At 39.7% G+C, this 26,031-nt stretch overlaps 1 protein-coding gene across 9 annotated transcripts in view; it reads right to left on the bottom strand.

The window, feature by feature from the left end:
* TNRC6A (trinucleotide repeat containing adaptor 6A) overlaps positions 1 to 26,031 on the bottom strand; it is a 102,944-nt gene that overhangs the window by 31,853 nt on the left and 45,060 nt on the right. For 5 of the 9 annotated variants that reach the window (XM_087417152.1, XM_087417146.1, XM_004442685.3 and 2 more), the window contains 7 exons: positions 22,075 to 22,506; positions 8,015 to 10,597; positions 6,445 to 6,621; positions 5,343 to 5,518; positions 4,152 to 4,184; positions 2,498 to 2,578; positions 1,819 to 1,870 (listed from right to left, as the gene is read on the bottom strand). In XM_087417152.1, coding sequence (XP_087273278.1) covers positions 1,819 to 1,870; positions 2,498 to 2,578; positions 4,152 to 4,184; positions 5,343 to 5,518; positions 6,445 to 6,621; positions 8,015 to 10,597; positions 22,075 to 22,506 — 3,534 coding nt within the window. Of the gene's footprint in view, positions 1 to 1,818; positions 1,871 to 2,497; positions 2,579 to 4,151; positions 4,185 to 5,342; positions 5,519 to 6,444; positions 6,622 to 8,014; positions 10,598 to 21,536; positions 21,676 to 22,074; positions 22,507 to 26,031 lie in introns of those variants that run through there. The other 4 variants (XM_087417151.1, XM_087417153.1, XM_087417154.1 and 1 more) reach the window with 3 other exon arrangements.

The following is a 26,031-nucleotide window of genomic DNA, read 5'->3' as shown; positions in this document are numbered from 1 at the left end:
GTGAGAGGGCAAAAATTTCCTCACCTGTATCTCGTCAAATAGAAAGAGAAGAGTTGTTTTGCCATTGAAGTGGAATTGAAATATGTGTAGAAGGGTAATATGGAAGCTGATAGTCAAAGGGGTGGGGGGAACTGCACCAATTACTGACTTACTACCTCTCAGCTCCAAATTTACCTTTGACCTATCTGTGAAAAAAACGGATCTGGGCCTTTTACATATTTTTTGCCTTTGCCTGCTGACACTGAAGCTTTGTCAGTAGAGGGTGCAGGAGACACTACAGGAAGGCTGTGTTTCCTGGTTCTGGTGTGCCCTATCCTGCAGCACAGGCACCTTTTCCAGCAACAGGCTCTAGCAGTGCTTGCCTCACCAATGGTGAGCAGCCCCTCTGACAGTATTGCAGCAGAGCCCCTCCAGTGAGACACCTCCCCTAGACGGTGGATTTCCTGCAATTCCATGGGGTGGCACCACCGTGACTTCTCTGCTATGCAGTGAGCCAAGGCCATGCCCAAGAGTCTGGATCTCACCCCTAGAGTCAGATTGGGTGGGAGAGGAGGACTCTTCCTTGGGCATGCTATCTCAGTCCTAAGGTTAGTGACTTCTCCTTATATCTGCTATTCATATATTCTTTAGAGTTCTCTTTACCTCTTACTAGCCAATCCCTCATTACTCTAATAATTTTCTATATTTATATTAAACTTTCCCTGTTCAAATTACTGTGTAGTTTCTCTCTCCTGCCTGGACTCAGACTAACACAATACCACCACCACTGCCAAACTGTCCAGGCAAGAAAGCTAGGAATCATCTTTACCACACCCACTCTCTGACCTCCATAACAAACTGGTTCAAACTGGTTATCAGCTTTTGTTGATTCTAATTCCTATATCTCCACTGAATTAGATTCTTCCCACCTACTGTCTTAGTTTAGAGCTTTGAAAATTCTTATGGGCTACTGCAACAAATCTCTAACTGGTTTTGCTGTTTAGTTATCTTTTGGCTGTCCTCTGCTGCCAGTGTTTTCTGTCTTAAAATATCTTTTTTTTTTTTTTTGCTGAGGAAGATTCGCACTGAGATAACATCTGTTGCCAATCTTCCTCTCTTTTGCATATGGGTTGCCACCACAGCATGGCTGCCGATGAGTGATGTAAGTCCACGCCTGGGAACTGAACCCAGGCTGCTGAGGTGGAGCGTGCCAAACTTAACCACTAGGCCATGAGGCCAGCCCCATGTCCTAAAAGATCTTCACTCTATAGCCATACCTATTTTTCTAAAACATAAATCCAAATCATGTCATTCTCCTGCTTAAAATTCTTTAATCCTATACTTTCAGAATGAAGTTCAAACCCTCAAGCTCCTCATGATTTAGCACCTACCTAGTTTTCTAACATCTTTAACTAGGTGAAGTTAATTCCCACCACTACAACCAATTTATATTTCTTCTTCCATTACATAGAACTACTTGCCATTTCTCTAGTATGGTTTAAGATGTCTCTGTCATATATCTGGGGCTTTGTACACACTGTTCCCTAAATTAAGAAGACTATCACCAAAACTGGATAACTCATTCTTGATAGGACTAGATACGAGATAATCGTAGACTAATATTACCCTGCCTTAGATTTGCAGTGATTTGCACTGTAAAGGCACATCAACTCAGATAATCACCACATTCTAGCGTATGCTAGAGAGCACAGGAATACTGCAACAGGAACCCAGGGCTCCCCTCTCCTGGGCAGGTCAGTGCTCTTCTAGTAGGATCATGTCACAGATATGTTGTCCATCAATGATGTATATGATCTCAAACTGATTTAATTTTCTTACCTCCAGAAAGGTCCATCTTATTGCTCTGTACATTTTCTTCTGGTGAGTCTCTCTGTAGTAAGAAAAAATAGTATGTTAGCAGACCTTAATTTATCAATGAAAATAATTAAAAATGAAGTTTTTACTTTATTTCATTGTTTCTGAAATTCAAGTGGATCATAAAACTTCATTTTTCACTGCCTAATATAATTAAAAAAAAAAAAAACCCACGATATGTGATCAATGTTTTTAGCTAAAACTATAAAAATAAAAAAGACTTCATGGCCAGTTTTACTCCAACCTCAAGCATATTCATAAAAACTCAAAGATAAAAAATAATTTGTCACGAAAAAAAAAGAGTGAAATTAGGGTCAATTTATGAACCACCATTAAAAGGAGAGGTGGGGGCCGGCCTGGCGGCACAGGCAGTTAAGTGCGTGCGCTCCGCTGCGGCGGCCTGGGGTTTGCCGGTTCGGATCCCGGGCGCGCACCGACGCACTGCTTGTCAAGCCATGCTGTGGCGGCGTCCCATATAAAGTGGAGAAAGATGGGCACAGATGTTAGCCCAGGGCCAGTTTTCCTCAGCAAAAAGAGGAAGATTGGCTGATGTTAGCTCAGGGCTGATCTTCACAAAATAAATAAATAAATAAATAAAATAAAATAAAATAAAAGGAGAGGGGGCTGCTAGGAAAACACTTACCGAAAAACTGATATTTGAAAACTGTTTAACAAACGGATTTATCCATCCTTCTTCTTGTTTGTTTCCACCTTTCATCATTCCCTTTGTAAAATAAAAGAGTAGAAAGATGCCATGGCCATCTCTATTTATCTGGATATAGTGATGGATTAATAAAACTTCAAGACAATTCCCAACTCTCATTTTTAGCCAATAATTTCTCCTCCAACCAACTTTTATCAGAGTTGTTAACAATTAAAAATCAACTTATTTGATTTTCAACTTCCTTTGCTCCAGTCCTCTGGTATAGCTGTAATGTACAGAGAAATCTCTAACGGCAAGCAGTCAGAAGGAAAAGACAGAAGCAAGGGGCCTCGACGACCCACAAAAAGAAAAAATGTCCTCTGAATAATGGAGAACTATTCATCAGACAGTTTCCAATTTACAAATGGACTGTGTTCTAAAAGATTAATTATAATTTGGATTTGTAGAATTCTCACACCAAACCAAGGTAAAAATAGTCATTAGGTTCTCAGGTTAGTCCAAAGAAACCAATTTAATCCATAATTTAATTATGCTATGTGCACTGTACCGAAAAAACACCACGTTTCCATGAAAAAGTGTCTTAAATTTTAATCTGTGTTGCCAAGAACACAATATCCCCAGCATCAGCTCAAGCTAGGATTCCTCCAGCTTGGTGTTGGCTTTCTGTGGCTGGCTGGGGTATGGGCAGTATACAAACTATTTTGAGACATGAGTTGAGAGAATGAATGGTCCACGATTAGCAGTCTGGCAGACAGGGAGGCTGGAAACCAGAGACCAAGGTCTCCCATTAACGTGAAGATCACAGGACCATTCTCAGTCTGTTGCCTTAACTTCCCTTTCCCATCGCTACTACCTGTTCCTTCTGACTGTGAAACAGAACACAGCTTCATAACTCCCCCTAAACGCAGATCTCTGAAGCAAGCACCTAACCCTTCCCGAGGTATCTGAAGTCATCTGATTCCTTTTCCTCTTTCACCCCTACCCCCATGCCTAACTGGCTGCCAAGGCCTTCCCTCTCTTCTATTCCAAAACGTCTCTCAAATCCGGCCCTTCCACCATATATCCATTCTTGCTTCCCAATTCAGGCCCTCCCTTCTAACCTGAAAGACTGCAGAAGCTTCCTAACCGAGATCCCTAACTCTGGTCTCTCCTCGGTTCTAATTTATGTTTCATACTATCATTGGTTAGCTTTCTTTGAAGAATCAATTTAAAAAACAAAACTGATGCTGCTTTCTATTCAGTTTCATTGGCTCCATATTTTACACAGAACAAAGTTCAAATTCTTTATCATGGTACTGAAAACACTTTATAATCTGCCCTTAATCTAACTACAGAGCCAGATCTCTCGTCACTTCTATCCAGAAATTCTATATTTTAGTTATTATATCAGTTACTATTTTCCTTAACACATCCCACCCCCAGGCATCTTCCAAATTCAAGCTGACACTCGTTAGAGCTCTCCTAATGCCCCAAATAATAGACTCTGAAGATGTAGCTTATATCTTAGTGTTTTTGAACCCCCAGCACCAAGTACAGTACCTGGCACACAGCAGAGGCTAAATAAATGTTTGCAGTTGCTTTCTAAAAGATTTTTACTAGTAGAAACAAAGGAGAAAGTAAAAAGGCTACACACCCTTTCCCTTCTCCTTTTTTTGCCACTCAGACCCTGTAAGGAAAGACAAAGTCACAAAACAGCATGGTCCAGTGGGAAGAACACAGGGTTTGGAATTGGAAGACCTAAACTTAAATCCTTGCTCTGTCATTTACCAGTTATGCAACTCTGGGCAAGTCACCACTTTTTCCAGTCTCAAGTTCCTTATCGGTATTCTATCTCAGAAGGTTATGAGGATCAAATGATTTATGTAAAATATGGGAAAGCACTTTGTAAGCTACATGGCGAGGCAATAGGCAAATTCAGCCAAACGAAAAATTTAAAAAATGACAATGGCAGGTCCTAGACTTAGAATCCCAGGAGTAAAAGGGAGGGGGACCCTGGCAGTAAGCTAGTTGAGCTAAGGTCTCTCAAAAAGTAATTGTTCTCACATAGGGTGGGGAGGATGTATTAGAATCACCTGGGGGACTAGGCACAGATTTCGAAAATGGTCCCCAGGAGAATCAGATACCAGCACCCAACACCACCTCTGAAGAACCAGTGTTCTAAATCAGTGGTCCTCAAACCTGGCTCTGCATCAGAAACATTTGGAGAGCTTGTTTAGGACAAGAAATGTGGTCCAATTTCCAAACTACAGTAGGTCCAGGGTACAGGAAGCTGTACTTTTAACAAACGCCATGATTCTGATGTATAGTCAAGTTTGGGAATAATATGTGTCCACATATAAAAGCAAAACTAAACTCGGCTCATTCCCAGGGATTTTTGTCACAGGACCTTTTGGGATGGGGAAGGGACAAAGATGAGGGATGAATAAGGAGCACAGTGACTCTGTGTAAAGGGGAGGTCAGGGACTCCAGGTAGGAGGTGGAATGGGAGATGAATTGGGAGTGGGATGGAAAGAGTCGACATGGAGATTTGCCCTTCTCTTCATCCTCATCACTGCAGACACCATCCTGGGGTAAGGGGTCGTCCCAGGCAGCATTGGTAGAGGGAGAGGAGGAGAGAAATCCCAAGCTGTAGCAGTGGGGAGAAAGGAAGTTCCTGTGGTCTTATGCTTTTCTAGGTGGCTGCCCATACAAGAGGCTATACCTAAGTTGGGGACTGCCTGGACTGTACTGATTGCCATAAATGGGCAGACAGAACATTAATTTTCTGTGGGTAAACTACCTGTGGAATGTAAAGTTTCAAGGGCTCGGCCCTTGAAATGTTTACCTTCGATGACATTTTCTTTGTATATGGTGGCCAATTTAAAGACGAGTTAAGCTCTTGAGATGAATTACTATTCCACATTCCAATCTCTACGTCCTCTTCCTCCTCCCAGCCAGTGGGGCGATTTCCAGGCAATGGCATATCATCACCACACCAGCCATCTTGCATAGATTTTGGCCCTGATTGTGGATTTGTGATACAAAGAAAAACACACTTTAATAAAACAATTCTTTCTGGTGGATGAGCACACATTAACGTGACAGGGGGTGGGCGGAAAGTACCTAAAACACTCACTTTTATTTCCCTCCCCAAATTTGCATGGCAGGAATGTACGTTATATACTGAGTTATAAGTTCCATTAAACAAGAATTTATTTTTATTAAAAATTTCAATGAAACCTCTTCTATGCTTTTACAAATTAGAAGGTTCTTAAACACGGGACAATGGTGGCATTCTCGTTTGTACTCACTTAACAATCTGCGTGGTGAGACATAGAACAAAGAGGATGGATGAAATGTAAAAGAATTTTTCTTTTTGACATATAATTTCAAGGAAAGTGACCAAAAATTATTGTATATCATAAGCAGAGAATATCTTATCTCTATACTTGGCCTTTGGAATTCCTATGGGGTATCCCATATATGATCTATGGGACAGTGACAACATTCATCTGAATATCAGAGGTCCTTCCAGAACTGTGCTCATTTTCCGTATAATACTCTGGGAATCATCTGGAACCTTAGAAAGACAGTTTGGATATGTGTCCCCATGACTATTATATTCAGTCTCTTATGGTGGATAGCATGAAAATCGCTTGACTATTTGTAGATAATCTAATTTGGTAAATATAATTTAGATTTGGTGATGTGTATACAAATCATTAATACTTACAGTTCTAAAAAAAATGAGAAAAGATAGGAAAATTCAGAAAGATAAAAGAGCAAACCATGTATATTATAAATTGAAAGAGCCAAATAGTGAATATCATCTAGTATGACGATACATGGATACATTATCAATGATATAAAGATTATCCAATTACTTAATTAGAGTCAATGAGAGATCACTCCTACAAAATAGCTACTAGGAATTGTCAATAACTTACCAGATTTGCTTAATGCTTGTGGACCAACAGAGCTGGAGCCCCACGTGGATGTGCTGGATGCCGCAGCAATGGGTTCCCCCCAGCTGGGACCACTGTCTATGGGTTTACCCCATGCTGAAGTACCATTATCCACAGTTGTGGCTGGAGTAGAAGGCTCCCCCCAGGGCTCACCCCAGCCTTCAGGAAAGTATGGGAAAAGAAGTCATCAGCATATGGAAGGGAGGTACAGTGGAATAAGAGGCAATAAGGAATACTTAGGGAACAAAAGATGAAGAACTTTATATCTATGTATTAAATAATGATGCTGTGATGGGCAAAAAAGATGGCATCTGCTTTATGTAAAGACGACAAATCATCTCATTATTTAACTATTTAACTACACAGTGTGAATATTTTTTCCACCTCTTCTTTCATAATTGCCCTCTGGGTGTAGAGCAGATTCTTTTGGATAATCTTAGTTACAGTAAGTCACCCTCCTTTGAAGATGAATTTAATTTCTGGAAAAGTCAAGTCATTCTGAGCCAAATCTAGTGATCTTGAAGCAGGTGATCAAGCTGGGTAATAGGGTATGTATAAAATCTTTACCATAAGTGCAACCTTTCGACATCACTGTTTTGGAAAAACAATGAACTACAAGACCAAGAATAGGTAGGCATCCTACTTTTACACATGCTGGACAATGTTTCTTAAAAATTTTGAAGTATTAGATTGTCCAAAGCAAAGAAAAGCAAAGCCATAAACATACTGTTTAATAGAACCAAAACAGCCTTCCCCTCAGATACGTACCTGTTTCTTTTAAGAATTAAACCTAAATTAATACAATAAACTATACTCAAGAAGAAAATTAGGTGCTGAAAGGTTAATTCATGAAAACACTCCCCTCTCTATGTCCAAAGGGACTATTATTCAATAAAACCCCCATTAGCAAAGGCAACGCATTCCAATGACACTTAATGAAAGTGTCATTGTCAAGATAATTTGCAGAGACAGGAATTAGTTCCCTGTTTTAAGAGGAAAGTGGAATATACTGGAAAGGTACTGTCAAATGTTTTAAGCATTTGACATACTGTCAAATGCTTTAATGTTATACATACACGTTGTATCTAAGTGACTTGGATTTCATGCCTACTTAAATCTCTTTTAAGGCCAAATATAGTATCTAGTATTTAGAGAATATTGTACTTAAATACTTGTTTTATTTCTGGGGATATTTTAGTTGCAATAAAACCAAAAAAGTAATGGCTTGACTCAGAACTGAGAAAAGTGTACAGCATCCCCACCTGACAGCACTTTTCTAATTCTGCTTTCTGTTGCATTCCTAAAAGAGAATGGAGCACGTGGGATTCATAAACAATACTGCCGAAGGCAGAGCTCTGTTCCCTGATGGTAAACACCTTCACTGTAACTTTCTTCCCTATAAGATTCTCTTAGATTAGAGTAAAAGAGGCCTTTGTGTGCATATCCAAATGGTTTGTTAAACAAATCTTACAACAAAAGTAAATTGAAATAAGGCTTACAATACTGTGAAGTATGTTGTAACACCATCAGACTCCATAAAGTAAAAACTTACCAGTGCCACTGCTTGCCTCTTTGTTTGAGATGGCACTTGCAGATGGTAGCAACTGATGTACCTGTGCTTGCTGGTCTGAACGGCTGCTGCCATTTGGGACGTTTTTGTTCCACATGTTCACATTTTTGTAGTTGTATTTGCTTGGATCTCCCCAAGCTGAAGTTCCATCATCAATCTCCATTTTGCGACGTATGGATTCTGGGGATGGTTCCTCCCAGCCTGTGGGTTCTTCTTCTTTTGCTGGGGCTGGTATAGGTCCTCCCAGCCAACCCGTACCAGGAGGTTTGCCTGTAGCTGGTGGGATTCCCCAAGATCCGACAATGTCCTGTTGCTTGTTCCAGTCTGGAGAACTGACTGGCTTTGACGAATCTCCCCAACCTAGAGACTGATTAGACTTTGGAGGATCTCCCCATCCCTGGGAAGGATTAGATTTAGAAGATTCATCCCATCCTGAAGAATTGTTTGGATTTATGTTATTTCCCCAAGTAAAAGAACTAGTTTTACCAAGTTCGTTCCAACCAGAAACGGACCTGTCACTGTCACTACCTCCTGAGCTAGATTTCTTATTAGCTTCACCCCAATGGTTACTTCTCGAAGTTTCTCCCCAGTTATCACTGGCAGAAACGGACCACCCTTGGTTTGACTTTTGTCCATCACCCCACCCCTGCTTGTTCTTTTGCGAATCATTCCATGCGGACTTCTCTTCTTTGCAATTCCCCCACTGATTGCTCTTGACCATTCCTGTAGCAGCAGAATCATCTTCCCATCCCCCCTGGCAGTTTGAGCCTTTGGAATCTCCCCACCTCAGAGCAGGTTTGGGATCTCCCCACCCCGATACAGATGAGGTATCAGTACTATTAGGGCTAGTCTTATCTATACATGCCCCTGAGTTAAGAGTCTGTGTTGCAGAGCTTCCCCAGGCCTCTGTCCCATTGTCAGTCTTTCTTTCCCCTCTAGGTGATGTTTCAGTATCCCAGGCAGTATTCTGCTTAATAGGAGTCTGTCCCCAACCAGAGTTGGACAGGACACGTGGATCTAAGTCAGTTCTGTTCACAATGCTTTGGAGTAATGTGTGCTGATCAATTTTTCTTCGATCTCTACTTTGATTTTCCCCAGTTACTTTTTCCTCGAGGCGTCCAGTGCTTTCTGTACTACCTTCACTCTCCACCGTACCTCCTGTTTTGGCCCACACACTGTTTTGCTCATTTGTCTGAGATGTGGCAGAACCCTGATCCTCTTCCTCAGTAGATTTCCATCCATTTGTAAACTTCTTACCATTGCCATTTGCACTGTCATTGGAATGCTGATTGCTAGGCAGTTTATTCCACTCCACGCTGGGTATATTAGTGCCAGTGTTTTGTGCAGGAGCTCCCCATCCTCTTCGGCTTCCTCCAGAATTGGCACCATTTCCACTTCCCCATGATGCACTCTGGGAATTTGCTGCCCCAGACTCCCACACACCTCCTCCTTTATTTGTGTTAACTTGAAAGTTAGCGCCCATAGGCCCATTTATGCCAGGCTGCATTAGAGTTGCATTCACAGTGTCACCATTAGCTTGGCCGTTAGGGCTTGAACATTTGTCTCCAGAGTAATTAGAACCATAGGCACCCCATGTAGTACCGTAAGAGCCTCCACTTTTTGACTCTCCATTGCTAAGGTGAGAAAGGGAAGTGCCATTTATAACCGATGGAGCCTGTATCTGAGGATGATTCATTGTGCTCACACGCCAGGCCCCTGTGTTACTAGGCAGTTCATTATTCTGTACTGAACCGGAGTTTGGTAAACTAGAGGTCATAAAGTTAGTAGTGTTATTTGGTCCAGTCATTTCAGTGGTAATATTTTGAGGTTGACCACTGAATGAAACCTTCTGTGTACCACTTACTTCAGATTCACAAGTTTCCTGAAGGCTTCCCCAGGTACCATGGGCAGAAGAACCACCCACTTTAGAGTTAATACTCTGATTGTTAGGCATCTGGCCTATGGTACTGCACTGAATATTGATGCCAGAACTACCACTCCCTACAGGCCCTTTTAGGGCAAGTCCATTGTTCTCTAATACTGGCCAGGCACCATGGTTGCTAGCTGAATTCAAAGTGCTTGGATTTAACCCTCCATTTGATGAAGAACTTACAGTGCCCCAAGCATTCATTCTATTGTTGCTACCTTCTGATTTGTTTTCAGGAGCATCCACAGAGACCTGACATGTGCTTATTATGGCTCCATGGGAAAAGCCCCATGGCCCAGTACTACTTCCATGGCCCACATTATTGCTGCTGCTACCAACGACAAACTTGTTTTGGGAACCAAGTCCAGTGCTATTCCGAAGGCCATCTTTTTCACCACCTGTGCTCCCTGAAGCCATGATAGTGATGTTTCTCTCTGATTCAGAACTGGAGACAGAATCAGCATCCATACATTCTGAAGCCAACTCTGGATCACTGCCAGGGACTGAGGGCCATGCTTCTTTTTCTGGGGAGTCGTTTACAACAGCATTCTTACAGTTTGTGCTAGAGTCACTTGTAGAAGACACAGGTCCCCGCTGTGAATTTTCATAATGGGATCCTGAAGTATTGTGGTTTATATCTAGAATAAAGGAGAAGTTCAGCAATTTATTAAGTGTTTGAAAAAATGATAACTGTATTATAAATGTAAGTGGCTCCTAACGTTAACAAGATATAATACTTGGCAGAATGGTTACAAGGGGCATTGGTTATATCTTGGTCACCAACTTCCATATCTAGTAATTAATTCTATACAGGCAGAGAATTCTGCTGTTCATTGATGTTATCCTAAGAGCCTACAGCAGTACCTGGAACAGCCTAGAGCAGTACCTGGAACATAAGAGCCCCTCAATAATTATGTTTGAATGAATGAATTGTTAACTTATCAGCAAGAAAAAGAATTATGGAGTCAGGAAGGACTAGGTGGTAGTAATGTATTAGGATGCTGGAGCAACCCAGGCTTAGAGGCCTAACATGGGAAAGAAGGGGCTGGGATGTAGATGGGTAAGGACAAGTGAACAGGCCAAACCTGATGAAATGTATTAGAAATACCTTAGGAATCCTTTTCCATCTTCCCTTTCTCTGAATGGCTTTTTCACACAACTGTTTTGGGTATTATAACAAGTTTATAAGAATTATAAAGCCCTAGGGCCGGCCCCGTGGCTTAGTGGTTAAGTGTATGCGCTCTGCTACTGGTGGCCCAGGTTCAGATCCTGGGCGCGCACCGACCCACCGCTTGTCGGGCCATGCTGAGGCGGTGTCCCACATACAGCAACTAGAAGGATATGCAACTATAATACAAAACTATCTATTGGTGCTTTGAGGAGAAAAAGAGAAAAAAAAAAAAAGATTGGCAATAGATGTTAGCTCAGGGCCAGTCTTCCTCAGCAAAAAGAGGAGGATCGGCATGGACGTTAGCTCAGGGCTGATCTTCCTCACAAAAAAAAAAAAAAAAAAAAAAAGAATTACAAAGCCCTTTCCATTTTATTTCCATTTCATTAGTGTCCATATACAACTTGAAATATTTTTAGTTCTACTCTCCTTCATAAAAATTTCTTAATTTACCTTCATAGCCATGTTACTAGAAGACAACAGAAAAATGGTTAAGTGATATGTTGAAGATCACAGAATTAAGATTAAAAAATCAACTGCTGACACTGAAGACCGTTAATGATTGGTCATATAATCCTCTAACCTTAGACTTACTGCTGCTATATATAATCATCTCGTTATTTTACTGCTGGTAGCGCAGGTAGTTATAGCGCTTCTGATACTTCCCCAGATTCATTACTCTTCTTCAGTTTAAGGATCTGGTAGTTAGAAATTCCTCAGAGATATTAACCTGCATAAGATGTTTGCATTTAGGTTGTCTTTAGGGAGTGGTTTATATTGTAGTTCTCTACTACAGTAGGAATCAGAATCATATGTACTGCTTTTATATAATATGCATGCTCAAGTCACGTCCCAGACCTAATGAACCAACCCACCGGGGGAGTGACAAATGTCGCTCACTATTAGGATACTGCTAATATGGAAAATCAGGCTCATCTTGTATCATTTTCTCTCAAAGCACAATTGTTAAGCAGCAAAAGATGATGGGCAAGAAAGAGGAGCAGGAAAAAGGACTAGAGAGACCCAAAATGTATATATAATGCACCAAATTCATATTTTAAAGTTCCATAAGTGACTCTGATTTCCATTCCCTGTTTAAGAATCATTTTTTAAGCTGCCAAATAAAGTTTGTCATCTTTCAGTGCCCATGAGGAGGACTTTTCTCATGAAATAAGGATACCAAAAGTCAGTCAGTCTCAGTGGGTACAAACAAATCCATACAGCAGCACCTGCACAGCAACATCATTCAGCACATGGATCACATATGCACCTTGTCAATGTATCCCTGAAATGAGCCTAGAGTCCAGGTATCAGCTTCACTTTGCGGATGAGGAAATCAAGGCTCAGAGGTTAACTTGCGGAAAATCAAGTGAGAAAGGCAAGATTCCTCAAAGGTGGCTAAGAACACGGCTGGAACTCTAGAAACACCTAGACTCAAGTCTGGACTCTATGTAGTAGTTGTATGACCAAATCTGCAAAATGGGGATACAAAGAGTACTTCTTTACCTGGTTAGTTAGTTAACCACCCTGTCATATGTAAAGTATTTTGCTCAGTGCCAACTTCAAGTAAGTGTTCCATGAAGGGCAGTTTCGTGCAGTGATCAAGAACACAAACTCTGGAGCCAGACTGCTTGGGTTTAAAAGCTGCTCTGCCATTTACTAGTAACCACAGGCAAGATCCTTAATCTTTCTGTACCTTAGTTTCCTCATCTGTAAAGTGGGAACAATAATAGTACCTATCAGGGGTGGCCCACTGGCACAAGCAGTTAAGCACACGTGCTCCGCTTCAGTGGCCCGGGGTTCGCAGGTTCGGATCCTGGGTGCGCGGTGACACACCGCTTGTCAAGCCATGCTGTGGTGACATCCCATATAAAGTAGAGGAAGACGGGCACAGACGTTAGCCCAGGGCCAATCTTCCTCGGCAAAAAAAGAGGAGGATTGGCATTGGATGTTAGCTCAGGGCTGATCTTCCTCACACACACAAAATAATAATAATAGTACCTATCTCATACAGTTGTGAAGATTAAATGATTAATATTAAAAGTGCTTTGAACCACATCTGATCCAGTTTAGGTGCATATTAGATGAGGGTCGTTATTATCACTAATTAATATGTATTAATGATAATCATTATTTTTCAGTCCTGTCTCCAAAGCACATGTTTTTCATTCCACCATGTCTCTCTCATGAAGAACAAAATTAGAAATCATACAACTTGCTTACTTTAAATCTTCACTTAGATATCTCGAACAGAATGTTAACTCCTGGATTATACTCCCACAGGCACCTCCTTCCAAAAGGGAAAAAAAAAATAATCCTGCTTCTTTACTAGTTTTCCTCATCTCAGTAAGTGTCCTAAAACCTAAGATTTATCCTTGATTCCTTCCTGTGCACAGTAAATCCAAAACATCACCAAGTCCCAAATCCATCCACTTTTCTCCAAATCTGAAACAAGCCATCATCATTTTCTTCTCAGGGACTATAGCAAAAGTTTATTTCTGTTGCCATTATTTGCTTTTTCGTATGTCCCTGTGTATGTACGTGTGTGTTGCCACTTCCATACGGCAGGAATAAGAAAATAAGATTGAGAATGTAAGACGAAACTACCCAAGTTGAAAATAAAGGAATGGACCTGGAATTTAACACTGAAATATCAGAGGCATTCCCATAACAACAGGAAAAAGACAGGAATATTTGACATCAACATTACTACTCCACCTTGTGCTGCAAGTACTAATTGATGAAATATGACCCAAAAATGAGGTAAAGAAAGTAGAAAAGAAACAAAAAAGGTTAACATGTGAAAACTAATGGCTTTCCTATACATCAGGAATAATCAATGAGAAAATGTGATGGAAAAAAGATCCTAATTGTAACAGCTTTATTCCAAGCTACTTTATATAAAGTTTTTGAGACTAACAAAAATACTTAATGTCATAAGACTAAATTTTATTGCAGGCCATAGAAGACAACTTGATTAAGTATAGAAGCTTGCTCCCAGATAGGAAGATGTAACAAAATGTTCTTCCTAAGTTTAATTCAATTATAAGAAATTGCTAACACGAGTCTATAACTTAATTAAAGTGATTTTTAAGTTCATGTAAACAAATGAGAGAAGAAAAATCTCAAAAAGAGTTATGGGGATGGGGAGAGAGGATCTGCATTATTATGAAACGATTCAACAGCACTGCACTGCCAGAGTATATAAGCACTTCAACTGAACAGAAAAAGTAACCCAGAAACAGAACCAAGTATATGTCAAAGGTTAGCATTTTAAATCAGTAGGAAAAAAAGGGAATGTTCAATACTTTAAGAAGATTTTAAAAATGAGACAATATATCAAAAGTAATTCTAAACAATTAAAGTGCTAAAAGTAAAATATGAAACCACGAAGTTATCTGTGAACGAGAATTTTTTATACAGACGTCCCTCGGTATCCCCCCCAGATACCAAAATCCAAGGATGCTCAAGTCCCTTACATAAAATGGCGTAGTTTTTGCATACAACCTATGCACATTCTACCATATACTTTAAATCATCTCTAGATTACTTATAATACCTAATACAATGTAAGTGCTCTGTAAAAAGTTGTTTTATTGTATTGTTTACGGAATAAGGACAAGAAGAAAAGTCTGTACATGTTCAGTACAGCTGCAACCATCGTAGGCCATTCGATCCGTGGTTGGTTGAATCTGCAGATGTGAAACCAGCGGATGCGGAGGGCCAAGTGCATAAAAGCAAAGAAAGAAACTATGAAAGAAATGACGTAGATTTGACTACTACAAAAAAAGTGAAGCTTTTTTTATGTCAGGATACATTAAAAGCAAAACAAAACAGCAAACAACAGAAAACATTTTGCAAATCAATTCTATCACCTTTAATGTTAGCAAAACTTTCCCTCAGAATCTGGTCATGACCTGGTTTAAAGGTGGTCTGAATTTGTCTTTTGCTATACCTTTCTATGTATTTTAGGAAAATAAGGAGAGATACCATCAATAATTACTGGTTAAAATTCCATTTTTAATCTAGAACCTACTTGATACTTTAAAAAAAAAACTAAATTAAAAGTCTATTTTGAAAATTATGTTTACCAAGGGTGGATCACAAGGATCTTTTTGGTTATGAAAATCGTTATAGCTTAGACAGAAAAAATCTAAGACAGTGTGTGTGGGACATACTAGTCTAATTAAGGGTGTAAAAACAATAGGACTTCTCAGCAATCCCAACTAAAATCTTTCACAAATTCAGAGACTAATTCAGAATTGCAAGAAGTCAAATAACGTATTTTCCTTACAGAAAAGGAAGTCAAAGCTCATCGTTACAAATGATCTGGAGGATAAAAATATACGAATATCATTAAGTAGAAGATGACCACCAAGCTTTTCCAGGAAATAGTGAGAAGCACTAAAAGACTGTAAAACTCTGTGCTGGTGGGACGAAAGAGGGCAGATGAGTCTTACTGAGTATTACACAAAATACAAATTTTTATACATTGCACTGTCGTAGGCAAACTAAGATTTGGAAGATTGCACTTTACTGAGAAGCATCTGAAATCCAAAATATCATCAGCATCCTACTCTCATACAAAATTATCTTAGGAGAGTTGGGAGCAGCTCTAGTACCATAACCTCAAAATGAATATAACGCTGCATTAGATAGCACATATTCAGAAAGATCAAAGAGGCTATGTGAGAGTACAGCGAAGACTAGTGATAATTCAAGTTTATAAAGAAACTGAATAATTTATTCAGGAAGAATTTAGATCCAGGTAAATTCATATATTTTTCTTATTAAATATACAGTATGCAACATATAAAATAGTTAAATACGTACTTTCCGCCTTAGAGACTTGCAATCTCACCAGAAAGGAAAGACCTTCCGAAGTAAATAGTACTTAGGTTTTAGAGTGTTTCCAGGAAGTACAAAATGGTACCACTGGGAATATGAGAGAATCTAAGGTGTACAATTTCAAATAGCACTTAAGTGAGAAAGTTCAAAATGCTTCTTTCAGTTATTCCAGCCTCTAGTCCAGGGGTTGGCAAACGTTTTCTGTAAAGGTGCAATTAGTAAATATTTTAGGTTTTGCCAGCCAGATGGTCTCTGTGGCAACCACTCAACTCTGCCATTGTAGCTTGAAAGCAGCCATAGACATAACGTAAATGAATGTGCATGGCAGTCTTCCAATAAAACCTGACTAAAATAGGCTGTAAAAGCCAACCTCTGTTCTAGATTAAAGAAGACAAAAGCAATATCGCAACCAAATGCAATGCATGGATCATGACTGGTTTCTGGTTTGAGAGATGGGGTGAGGGTGGTGGGAGATAACTATCAAGACATTCTTGGGGCTGTTGCTCTAGACCAGATGGTGATTGTCTGAATCGGGCCAATGGTGGCAGCAGCGCAGAACAGAAAAAGCTGAGAGATATTCTGGAGTTAAAATCAGCAGGACATAGTAAACCAGTGGCCTGTGAGACATGAAGAAGGAAGAAGCAAGCATGATTTAGAGGTTTCTAGATGGGTGATTGGATGACTGAGGATTCCAACCTTTTGAGTAATGGAATCCAGAAGGAGAGACATGTGTGGCAAGCTAATGAGTTCAATTTTGGACATGTTGAGGTTGAGGGTCCCAACAACAGCTGAAGACATCCAGAAAACATGAACCTAAAACTGGGTAGAGATTTGAAACAAAGCCATAGGACAGAATAAAATCTGAAAACCGGTCAAAGAGAAATGAAAGAGCTTTAAGAAGAAGGAAGTGGGGCCGGCCCCCTGGCTTAGCGGTTAAGTGCGCGCACTCCACTGCTGGCGGCCCAGGTTCGGACCCCGGGCGCGCACCGACGCACCACTTCTCCGGCCATGCTGAGGCCGTGTCCCACATACAACAACTAGAAGGATGTGCAACTATGACATACAACTATCTACTGGGGCTTTGGGGGGAAAAATAAATAAATAAATAAATAAAATTATAAAAAAAAAAAAAGAAGAAGGAAGCGATCAACAGTAAAAAATGCAGGTATCTACTAAGACAAAAATGGAAAAGTCTTGGGCCGGCCCCGTGGCTTAGCGGTTAAGTGCGCGCGCTCCGCTGCTGGCGGCCCAGGTTCGGATCCTGGGCGCGCACCGACGCATCGCTTCTCCGGCCATGCTGAGGCCGCGTCCCACATACAGCAACTAGAAGGATGTGCAGCTATGACATACAACTATCTACTGGGGCTTTGGGGGGAAAAATAATAAATAAAATCTTTAAAAAATGGAAAAGTCTGGATTTGGCATTCAGAAGATTAGTGACCTTAGTAAGAGCTATTTTAGTCAAGTGAGCAGGAGCCAGATTACAGAGGACTGAAGTAATGTATTAGAGATTGCAAGTATAGACTACTCCTTTACGAAGTCTGAGAAAGAAGACGGGAGAAATTCTATAATAGCCTCAAGAGAATGGGAGTTTAAAGGAATGTTTTTTAAAGCATGATAGAGACTTGAGTACATTTATTGGCCAAGGGGAAGGTGCACATTGACAGTAAGAAGTGGAAGTTACAGGACAGCGAGGAAGTTACCACACTGAAAATATAGTCAAGAGCACAGGTGGATGGACAGAATTTTAATCTTTAAACATCTCCAGAAACTTTAATATTAACAATTTTTGTTAAAACAGTCCCAAGTCTTGGTCATTCACCATTACAGCTCAAATATCCTTGAACTTCTTTTAAAAAAGAAAAAATTTCAAAGGTAGGAAAGGCTATAAAGAATAATATAAAAATTACCCACATACCCCTCACCTTAAAAAACATACTATTAATATAGTAGAAAATTCCTGTGATACCCCTTCTCTGATTACATCTCCTTCCATCCCCAGGGGTAACCCAGTTGCGACCACTCAAAATGCTATATTTGAATTTGTCTCTAAGCAGTATATAACGTTGTTTTGCATGCTTTGTATTTGTATACTGCAAACAAACAAAACGACATTCGTAGCACAATCAGGGGAAATGTGAATATGAACTACACATCAGAGGATATTGTTGAATATATCCCCCTTTTGTTTAGGGTGATCATGGTATCATGGTTATATAGGAGACTATTCTTATTCTTAGATATTTCTTGTGGCAATATTAAAGGTGAAGTGTAATGAACATTTGTGCACATGTGTGCATATGTATGTACAAATGATAGGAGGGGAGGGAAGGAGAGGAGGAGGGAGGGAGGGAGGGAGGGAAGTATATGTGTGAAGTCAAGATGAGAAAATATTAACAACTGTTGGATTTGAGTGGAGGGTATATGGCCGTTTGCTGTTCTATCCACTTAACTTTTCTGTATGTATCATGTCAGTTGGATGATAAAAAGGGGGATGTAACACTCTGGCTCCTAAGAACAATATTGCTGCCAGCTCTGTTAAGCATTAGTCCCTCAAATCCCTCATTACACGGCCTGTGGACCTCCTAAATTCAAGGGTTATTTGGACAGTAGCGGGGCCTGATAGCTTAGGGCTCTAAGAGATCAACTGCAAAGAGAGGTCTCCAAGTGCTGACTGAAATCATCGATAAGTGTCTGAGACACAACCACAACTGGCAGCTCAGCCTGCAGAGTTGTCTGGTTTGACCAGCACAGGGTTCTAAAAAACTTAAAACGAGAACGGAAAAGTATTTAGGCAGGGTACAAAATTCAAAACATTTATCACCATTCCCATTATTCCTTTTCATCTTTTACTTCACTTACCTGCTAGCCCGTGAAGCCATTTAGTTTGTGACCTCTGATTTATAAACTATCTAATCTCATTTAGGTACTATCCCTACTCCCTGACTGCACTGAATAAATGAGAAATGCATTCTATGAGGACAAGGGAGGCATATCCAGCACTCCTCATTTTTACCATGAAAACTTTAAGTAAATTTCTATGTATGTACTAATTTAAATATCAACTCTACTCCCTTAATTAGCTCTGTTTAGGAAACAAAAAAGCCAAACGCAAATACAAATAGATAAAAACAAAAGGATTATGTTCCCACAGTTCCGAACTACATGTAGTTCACAACATACAGTTTTCATGTTTCTGGCCTGTTGCTCATGCTGTTTATACCACCCAGTACACTGTTTTTCACTGATCACTAGGCTAATCTCCAATCTGTAAGATGAAGGTGATACTATCTAATCTATAAAGCGAGGATTAAATTCGTTAAGAGAGTGTATAGATCACAGTAAGCACTTCCATAAGGGTTAGTCATTATACCATTATTGTTGTTGTTGTTAATAACTCTTTAGGAGCTGGGACTGACCTAACTGTCTAAGAAGGCTTCCCTGATTCACGGATACCCAATGGTCAACTATGTGGCTAAAGTTTCTATTATTATTCTTAGTAGCACCTACAAAGATATTTTAATGTAAATATGTGACATATGCTGGTAAGTAGGGATTCACAAATGTTTAAAAAAAAGACAAAACCACAAGTCTAGTTCTTCTGCAGAATGATTTGCCTTCATCATCTGCATTCTCTAGTTGTTTGGGGATTTAATTTAAGACCTCAGTCAGATTGCCACCCCCTCCTGACTTCCATCTTAACCTCCACATTAATGCAGTCCACCTTTGTAAAGTCCTTTTAGAAACAGGCAGGATATTTTTCCCTTCTTAGACTTTTTTAGAAGACTTCTTCCTATGCCCACATCTGAGGCCTTCTCTCATCTGAATGAACACCTGTAACACTTTTGGGTTTTATGACCCACAACCATTTTTGGTTTTCTTATATTCCTATTGTTCCCACTTCAAAAACAGCTTTGTTCTTTCATTTCCCAAACTGAAAAAGCATATTCAACATATACTATTTTCTAAATTTACTATCCTACCTCCCTGTTTTGTTGATTACCATATCACCATTGCTTAGCCTCTAGAAGGTAATCAAAGCATTTATTGTATAAATAACCTCTCCTAAAGTTTTAATCAGTTTTTTATTATGCCAATGACTCATACATCTGCTTCCAATCTGACTTCCCAGATGAACTTCAAACCGACTACTAATTGCTTGACATTAGATGTATTATGTCTAAACCAGATTCTTCTTCCTGAAAAGTGCAGGTCCTTCTGTACAAGTTTCGGGGAAGATAATCCATTCAGTACCTAAATATTAAGCACTTAGCTAGCTGCTTTAACACATCACATAATTTAATCCTCAAAGCAACCTTACAGGTTGAGTATTACCACCCACACTTCACAGATTAGGAGAGGGTCAGGGAAGTTAAGTGATTTGGCCAAGCTCACACAGGTGATAAGTAGGGGTAAGTATTAACTCAGGATGATAATTTAAGTTTGTACCCTTTCCAATAATAATGTGCTGCTCTAATTACCTATGCTAGAAAACTCATACTTGTGCCCTCTTCCTCTTTACCTATCTCATCTAGTATGTTGCCAAAGCACAGCATGGTTCTTACAAGCATAGCTTTAGAGTCAGATCTTGATGTGAGTCCAGGCTCTGCTACTGATTAGCTGTGAAATACCATTAAATATTATAAGGTACAGAGTAGTTCCTCGTATATATAAGACAGCATAGAGGTAGAAAGTGAATAACTCTACCTAGGACGGTTAGGAAAGGCTGCTCAGACAAGACTCAGACACATGGTGCAATTAAATAATCTGCCCAAGGTCACACACGCTGGTATACGGTGGACTGAAGATTTAAAATCCAGGGCCGGCCCCGTGGCTTAGCGGTTAAGTGCGTGCGCTCTGCTACTGGCGGCCCGGGTTTGGATCCCGGGCGCACACTGATGCATGGCTTCTCCAGCCATGCTGAGGCTGCGTCCCACATACAGCAACTAGAAGGATGTACAACTATGACATACAACTATCTACTGGGGCTTTGGGGAGAAAAAAGGAGGAGGATTAGCACGGATGTTAGCTCAGGGCTGATCTTCCTCACAAAAAATAAAATAAAATAAAATAAAAATAAAATAAAATTAAATAAATAAATAAAATCCAGGTCCATTTGGCTCGAGAGATTTTGTTCAGTACCAGTATGCTAGTGTTTTCATGTATGGGAACCTTGATTCTCCTCAATTCTCTAGCTGGCTTGTGGTAAAAGCTTCAAAACAGTTCGATACGGGCCGGCTCCGTGGCTTAGCGGTTAGGTGCGTGCGCTCTGATGCTGGCGGCCCGGGTTCGGATCCCGGGCGCGCCCGGAGGCACCGCTTCTCCGTCCAACGTGAGGCCGGGTCCCACGTACAGCAACTAGAAGGATGTGAACCTATGACATACAACTGTCTACTGGGGCTTTGGGGGGAAAAACTGAATAAATAAAAAAAAATCTTTAAAAAAAAAAAAAAAAAAAAAAACAGTTCGATAAACAAATGGACAAACCAACCAACCAACCATCAGAACCTATCAGAATATGTCAAAACAAACTGGGCTTTGAGAAAACTGTAATCACATACTAGATTTCTGCCACACAATCATTACTGAGCTGAGAAAAGCCATTCTCTGGCAATAACTGAATGCATGTCCTCTGTTTGAATGCAATTTTCATGAATGGCAGTCTTCTTAGGACACAGGTAACTGAGTGATCCTGGGCAAGTCATCTAACGTCTTGGTGCCTCAGCTGCCTCTACTGAAAAATGGAGATAAGAACAATTTATACCTCACAGGTTGCTGAGTATTAAATGCTTAGCATATAACTCGGGGCTGGGATAGCGTTCAATTTTAGCTATATTTTTATGATCAATTTTAGCTATAAAGCTGCTTATTAAAATAGGGAGAACTTGGAGAGTGATTAATCATTTTGAAAGTAGGATGGGCAATTAACTTACAGGAAACATTTTAAGATTCCCCATTCATAACTGCCTGTATAGAATTCTTATTTTGCAACCCATATACTGACGAATACAAATACATCACCAAAAAGCCATGAGTTTATAAACTTGCTACACTGCTAATGACGATAGTTGGAGTCTTGTAAGAAATGCCTTCTCTCACCTGACTGGTTTTTGCTGTTCTGCACCTCTCCGTTATTTTGTGGCTGTTCATTTGTTAAAGCACTGCTTTCTGACTGGCTGCTTAACACTTTAACAGCAGATCCCAGGTTTGCCGCTATGACAGGAAAATGCTGACCCCTCTTTAGCAGCTGTTTATGTTCCTGGTGGCGAAATCGTGGTGGTACTTCACGAGGATACCGAGGCAAGGCCTGTGGCTGCTGCTGCTGCTGCTGCTGCTGCTGCTGCTGCGGCTGCGGCTGCTGCGGCTGCTGCGGCTGCTGCTGCTGTGGCTGCTGCTGTTGTTGCTGCTGCTGCTGCTGATTGTTGGCTGTGGCTCGCTTGGCATTATTATTAGTGCTGGTTGCTGTGGAAGTGCCGTTATTAGAGTTGGCAGGCTGAGGCTGGCTTACACTGGGCTTTATCTGTTCTGGCACTAATCCCAACAAAAGAAAAGGGGTGGAAAAGATTAGCCAGTAAAGTGTACCTCCATAGTAAGCCATCTAAATAAAAAGGCACTAAGAAAAACAATCCTAAAGGAACAGAAGCTTTAAGTGTGTGGGGATATCCTCGTTCATGGGCTCAAGTTTTCTTAGGAGAAATTGCTGCCAAGAGTCAAATTTTACTTTTGTTGACTACCAATCCAGTAAGTGCATGGAGACCACTGGCCTTCCCTGGCCTGGATGACAGCTCATGCTTGCCATCTCTTTCCCACATTCTCTGATCAGAGAATAAGCACTGACTATACAACTACAGAACTCACAAAGACTAGAAGAACAAATGTGGCAAATCAAGTTTTGGTAGTCCTAAAAGAATCCTCAATTCCCTGGTAACTGTTCTTAATCTGCCTCATTTTTAATGTGTTTGGTCCCAGTTCTTCATCTTTGAAAGACAACACAAGAATGAGGGTAGAAAACAATCTGCCAGTTTCCTTTCAAAAAAGGCAAAGTTAACAATGTTTTTTGTTGTTAAAATGCAAAGTCTGATTCAAATAAGACAAACTCAGAATAGGGAAGTAAAGACAAAGATAACAGAATGAAATCTATGAAACTAATCAAAATTGAGGAAATAACTTGGATACCCTATCTTAAACAAGTCTGAGAAAAAGCCATTTGTCTACTGTATAAACAATATGAAACTATGAATAGTGAATTTCTGAACTCCTAAGAGAGTAAATAAGTAAACAAACTAATGGAAATGCCTTAAACCAGTGAAGATATACTCAATCTCTGAAAGTACAGAGAGGCAGCATAGTATATGAACTTACGGTACCAGATGGACCCAGGTTTCAATCCCAGCTCTGCCTTTATTAAGCTTTGTGTCTTTAGGCAAGCTGTATAAACCCTGCCAAGCCAGTGGTCTCCTATGTAAAATGGGGTATAACACCTATACCTTGCAGAGCTAGCCTAAGGTTACATATGTTAATGTTTACAGATCATCAAACACAAGGCTAAATAAATAGTGGTTATTTTTTAATGATTGGCACCATACCAGCTTATACTTTTGTAGCAGTTTAATGTCTCTGTGGGATTTTGATGCATCTTCACAGATGCCACTGTCAGATAAGTGTGACCGGTGAGGAGATTTAGACAAAACTCTGTTCAAGGGCTAAGAGAGCCCCAGGCCTGAAATTAAAACAGCCCCACTGCTCACTGGCTGGGTTATCTGTGTCCTTCCCCTTATCTATACAGTAGAGTCTTGGTCTAGTACCCAGCATGATATAAACACTCAGATAACAGAAGCTATTACTGTGCCCCAAATAAAAGAAATATTTATCAAATGCCTTTAATGTATATGACGCTGGAATAAAATGTTGGTCACCTGTGTTGTTTCCAAGTCACTCAACTTCCTCTTACACACTCTCTCTCAACTCTAGAGCCTCCCCCGTCACTTAACAATCCAGCCTCACTATCGTCTTCTTTCTCTGAACAAATCGTGAGTTTAGTCTATATCACTAACACTAATACTTTTTAATATACGACCTTGGCCTCTTACTTTTTTAAATGCGACTTTGATTTTTCTAAAGTAATACAAGGAAATTGTAGTTCAGGAGAAATTACACTGAAAAATTACAAACATTCTATTTATTGCTTGTATTCCTTTCCAATCTTCTTGAAGATAACTGAGAAAAGCCACTTATTAATAATTTGGGCCAAATGCTTTTAGATCTAATCACTTCACGTATGAAATTCTGTCTCTCAGACAGCTTAATGCTCCCAGAATGTAGCAATAATGTATATTCCTTTGTTATGAGGAAAATAAGGCATTAGAACATTCTAAAGTACCTCTGAAAACAAAAGAAGATAAAGCATATGTAACTATGAAATCATAAGGAACATAAAAACTTTAACCCAGCATTTACATGCTTAGTACCGGGCTCAGCATGGTATTCGGCAATTGAACATAACCTTAAAGTGATACAGTTACCCACTGCTGTAATACAGGCTTTTTTGCCACTTTATTATTAAAAGGAAATAAAAAGATTATGACAACAATTTAACATCCAAACAAGATGCTATATATGCGAGATAGCAACAGGAAAACGTTCTTTTATATTCAAGGAATTAGAAGATAATCTATAGGCAAAAACTGTGAATGATGTACATGGAGACATGTACAAGAAGTCTAACAACACATCCAAACTGGCTAAGAATTCAGAAGCAGTATTTACGTCTGTCACCCAGTAACCCCATCCCCAACTTCAAATTCAAATTGCTGTACTTGTTATCAGTAAAGTGCCATGGGGAAAATAAGGCTGAGATAGGTACTCATTTCTGGGGCCAGAAAACGTCACCAAAACCAGTAAAAAACATTAAGACAAAGCAATTATTGATTATAAAACTGAATTAAATATCTGAAGTAAAATCTCAGATGTAAACACGGGATGTGGTAGTAAAGAGTAAAAGAGAGGCTAACAGAGTTAGTAGGTGAAGGGGTAAGGGTAGAGTTGCTGGGTAACAGATATAAATACTGAATGATTTTGGCTATTGTGTATGTATAGTTAAAACCTAGGTTAATTATGTCAGTAAATATCCAAACCATTGAAAGGAGAAAAAAATGAAAACAAGAAAACTTGATCCATTTAACAGACATAGAAAATGCAATAAAAAGAATTATTTCAAAATTGTGGTTAATATGAAATACATAATAAGATGCCAAGCATAAGCCCTAAAATATCTATAGTCACAATAAATGTGACTGGGTTAAAGTCACTCGTTAATAAAGTCTCTTAAACTGGGTTAAGAAAAGAAAAACAAACTTAAGAATATATTTTGCAAAAATCACTCCTGAAACAAATCAATGTGGAAAAATTGGGGGAAAAGAGATTGGGGGAAAGAGCATAGAGAAAGATAAACCACCACAAAGTGCTAAGAAAATTTAAACGAAAGCAATATTAATATCAGATTTAAAAATTTAAGGAGAGGGCCGGCCCCGTGGCTTAGCGGTTGAGTGCGTGCGCTCCACTACTGGCGACCCGGGTTCGGACCCCGGGCGTGCACCAACGCACCATTTCTCCCGCCATGCTGAGGCCGTGTCCCACATACAGCAACTAGAAGGATGTGCAGCTATGACATACAACTATCTACTGGGGCTTTGGGGGAAAAAAATAAATAAAATTATAAAAAAAAAAAAAAAAAAATTTAAGGAGAAAAGCATTATAAAGGACAGGAGATATTTCGTATTGATAAAAGAAACCAACCAAAAATATATAAACAGCTAAAAACCTTTATATACCAAACTCATAGTATCAGAACATGTAAACCAAATGGAAAAACTGGAAGAAAAAAAAAAAAAAGCAAAACCATATACCTTGAAAACATAATATAATACCTTTTTTGACAAGTACCCATGAAACAGTCATAAAAAGTACACACACACACAACACTAAAGAAAACGTTAATAAATTCCAAAAAGTAGAAATAATACAGATGATATTTCTGGATTACAATGCAATCACCCT

The sequence above is a fragment of the Ceratotherium simum genome, chromosome 26 (assembly GCF_057802395.1).
Source record: "Ceratotherium simum simum isolate JZ-2026a chromosome 26, ASM5780239v1, whole genome shotgun sequence".
Classification (NCBI taxonomy): domain Eukaryota; kingdom Metazoa; phylum Chordata; class Mammalia; order Perissodactyla; family Rhinocerotidae; genus Ceratotherium; species Ceratotherium simum.
This window is presented reverse-complemented; position numbering and strand designations above follow the sequence as displayed.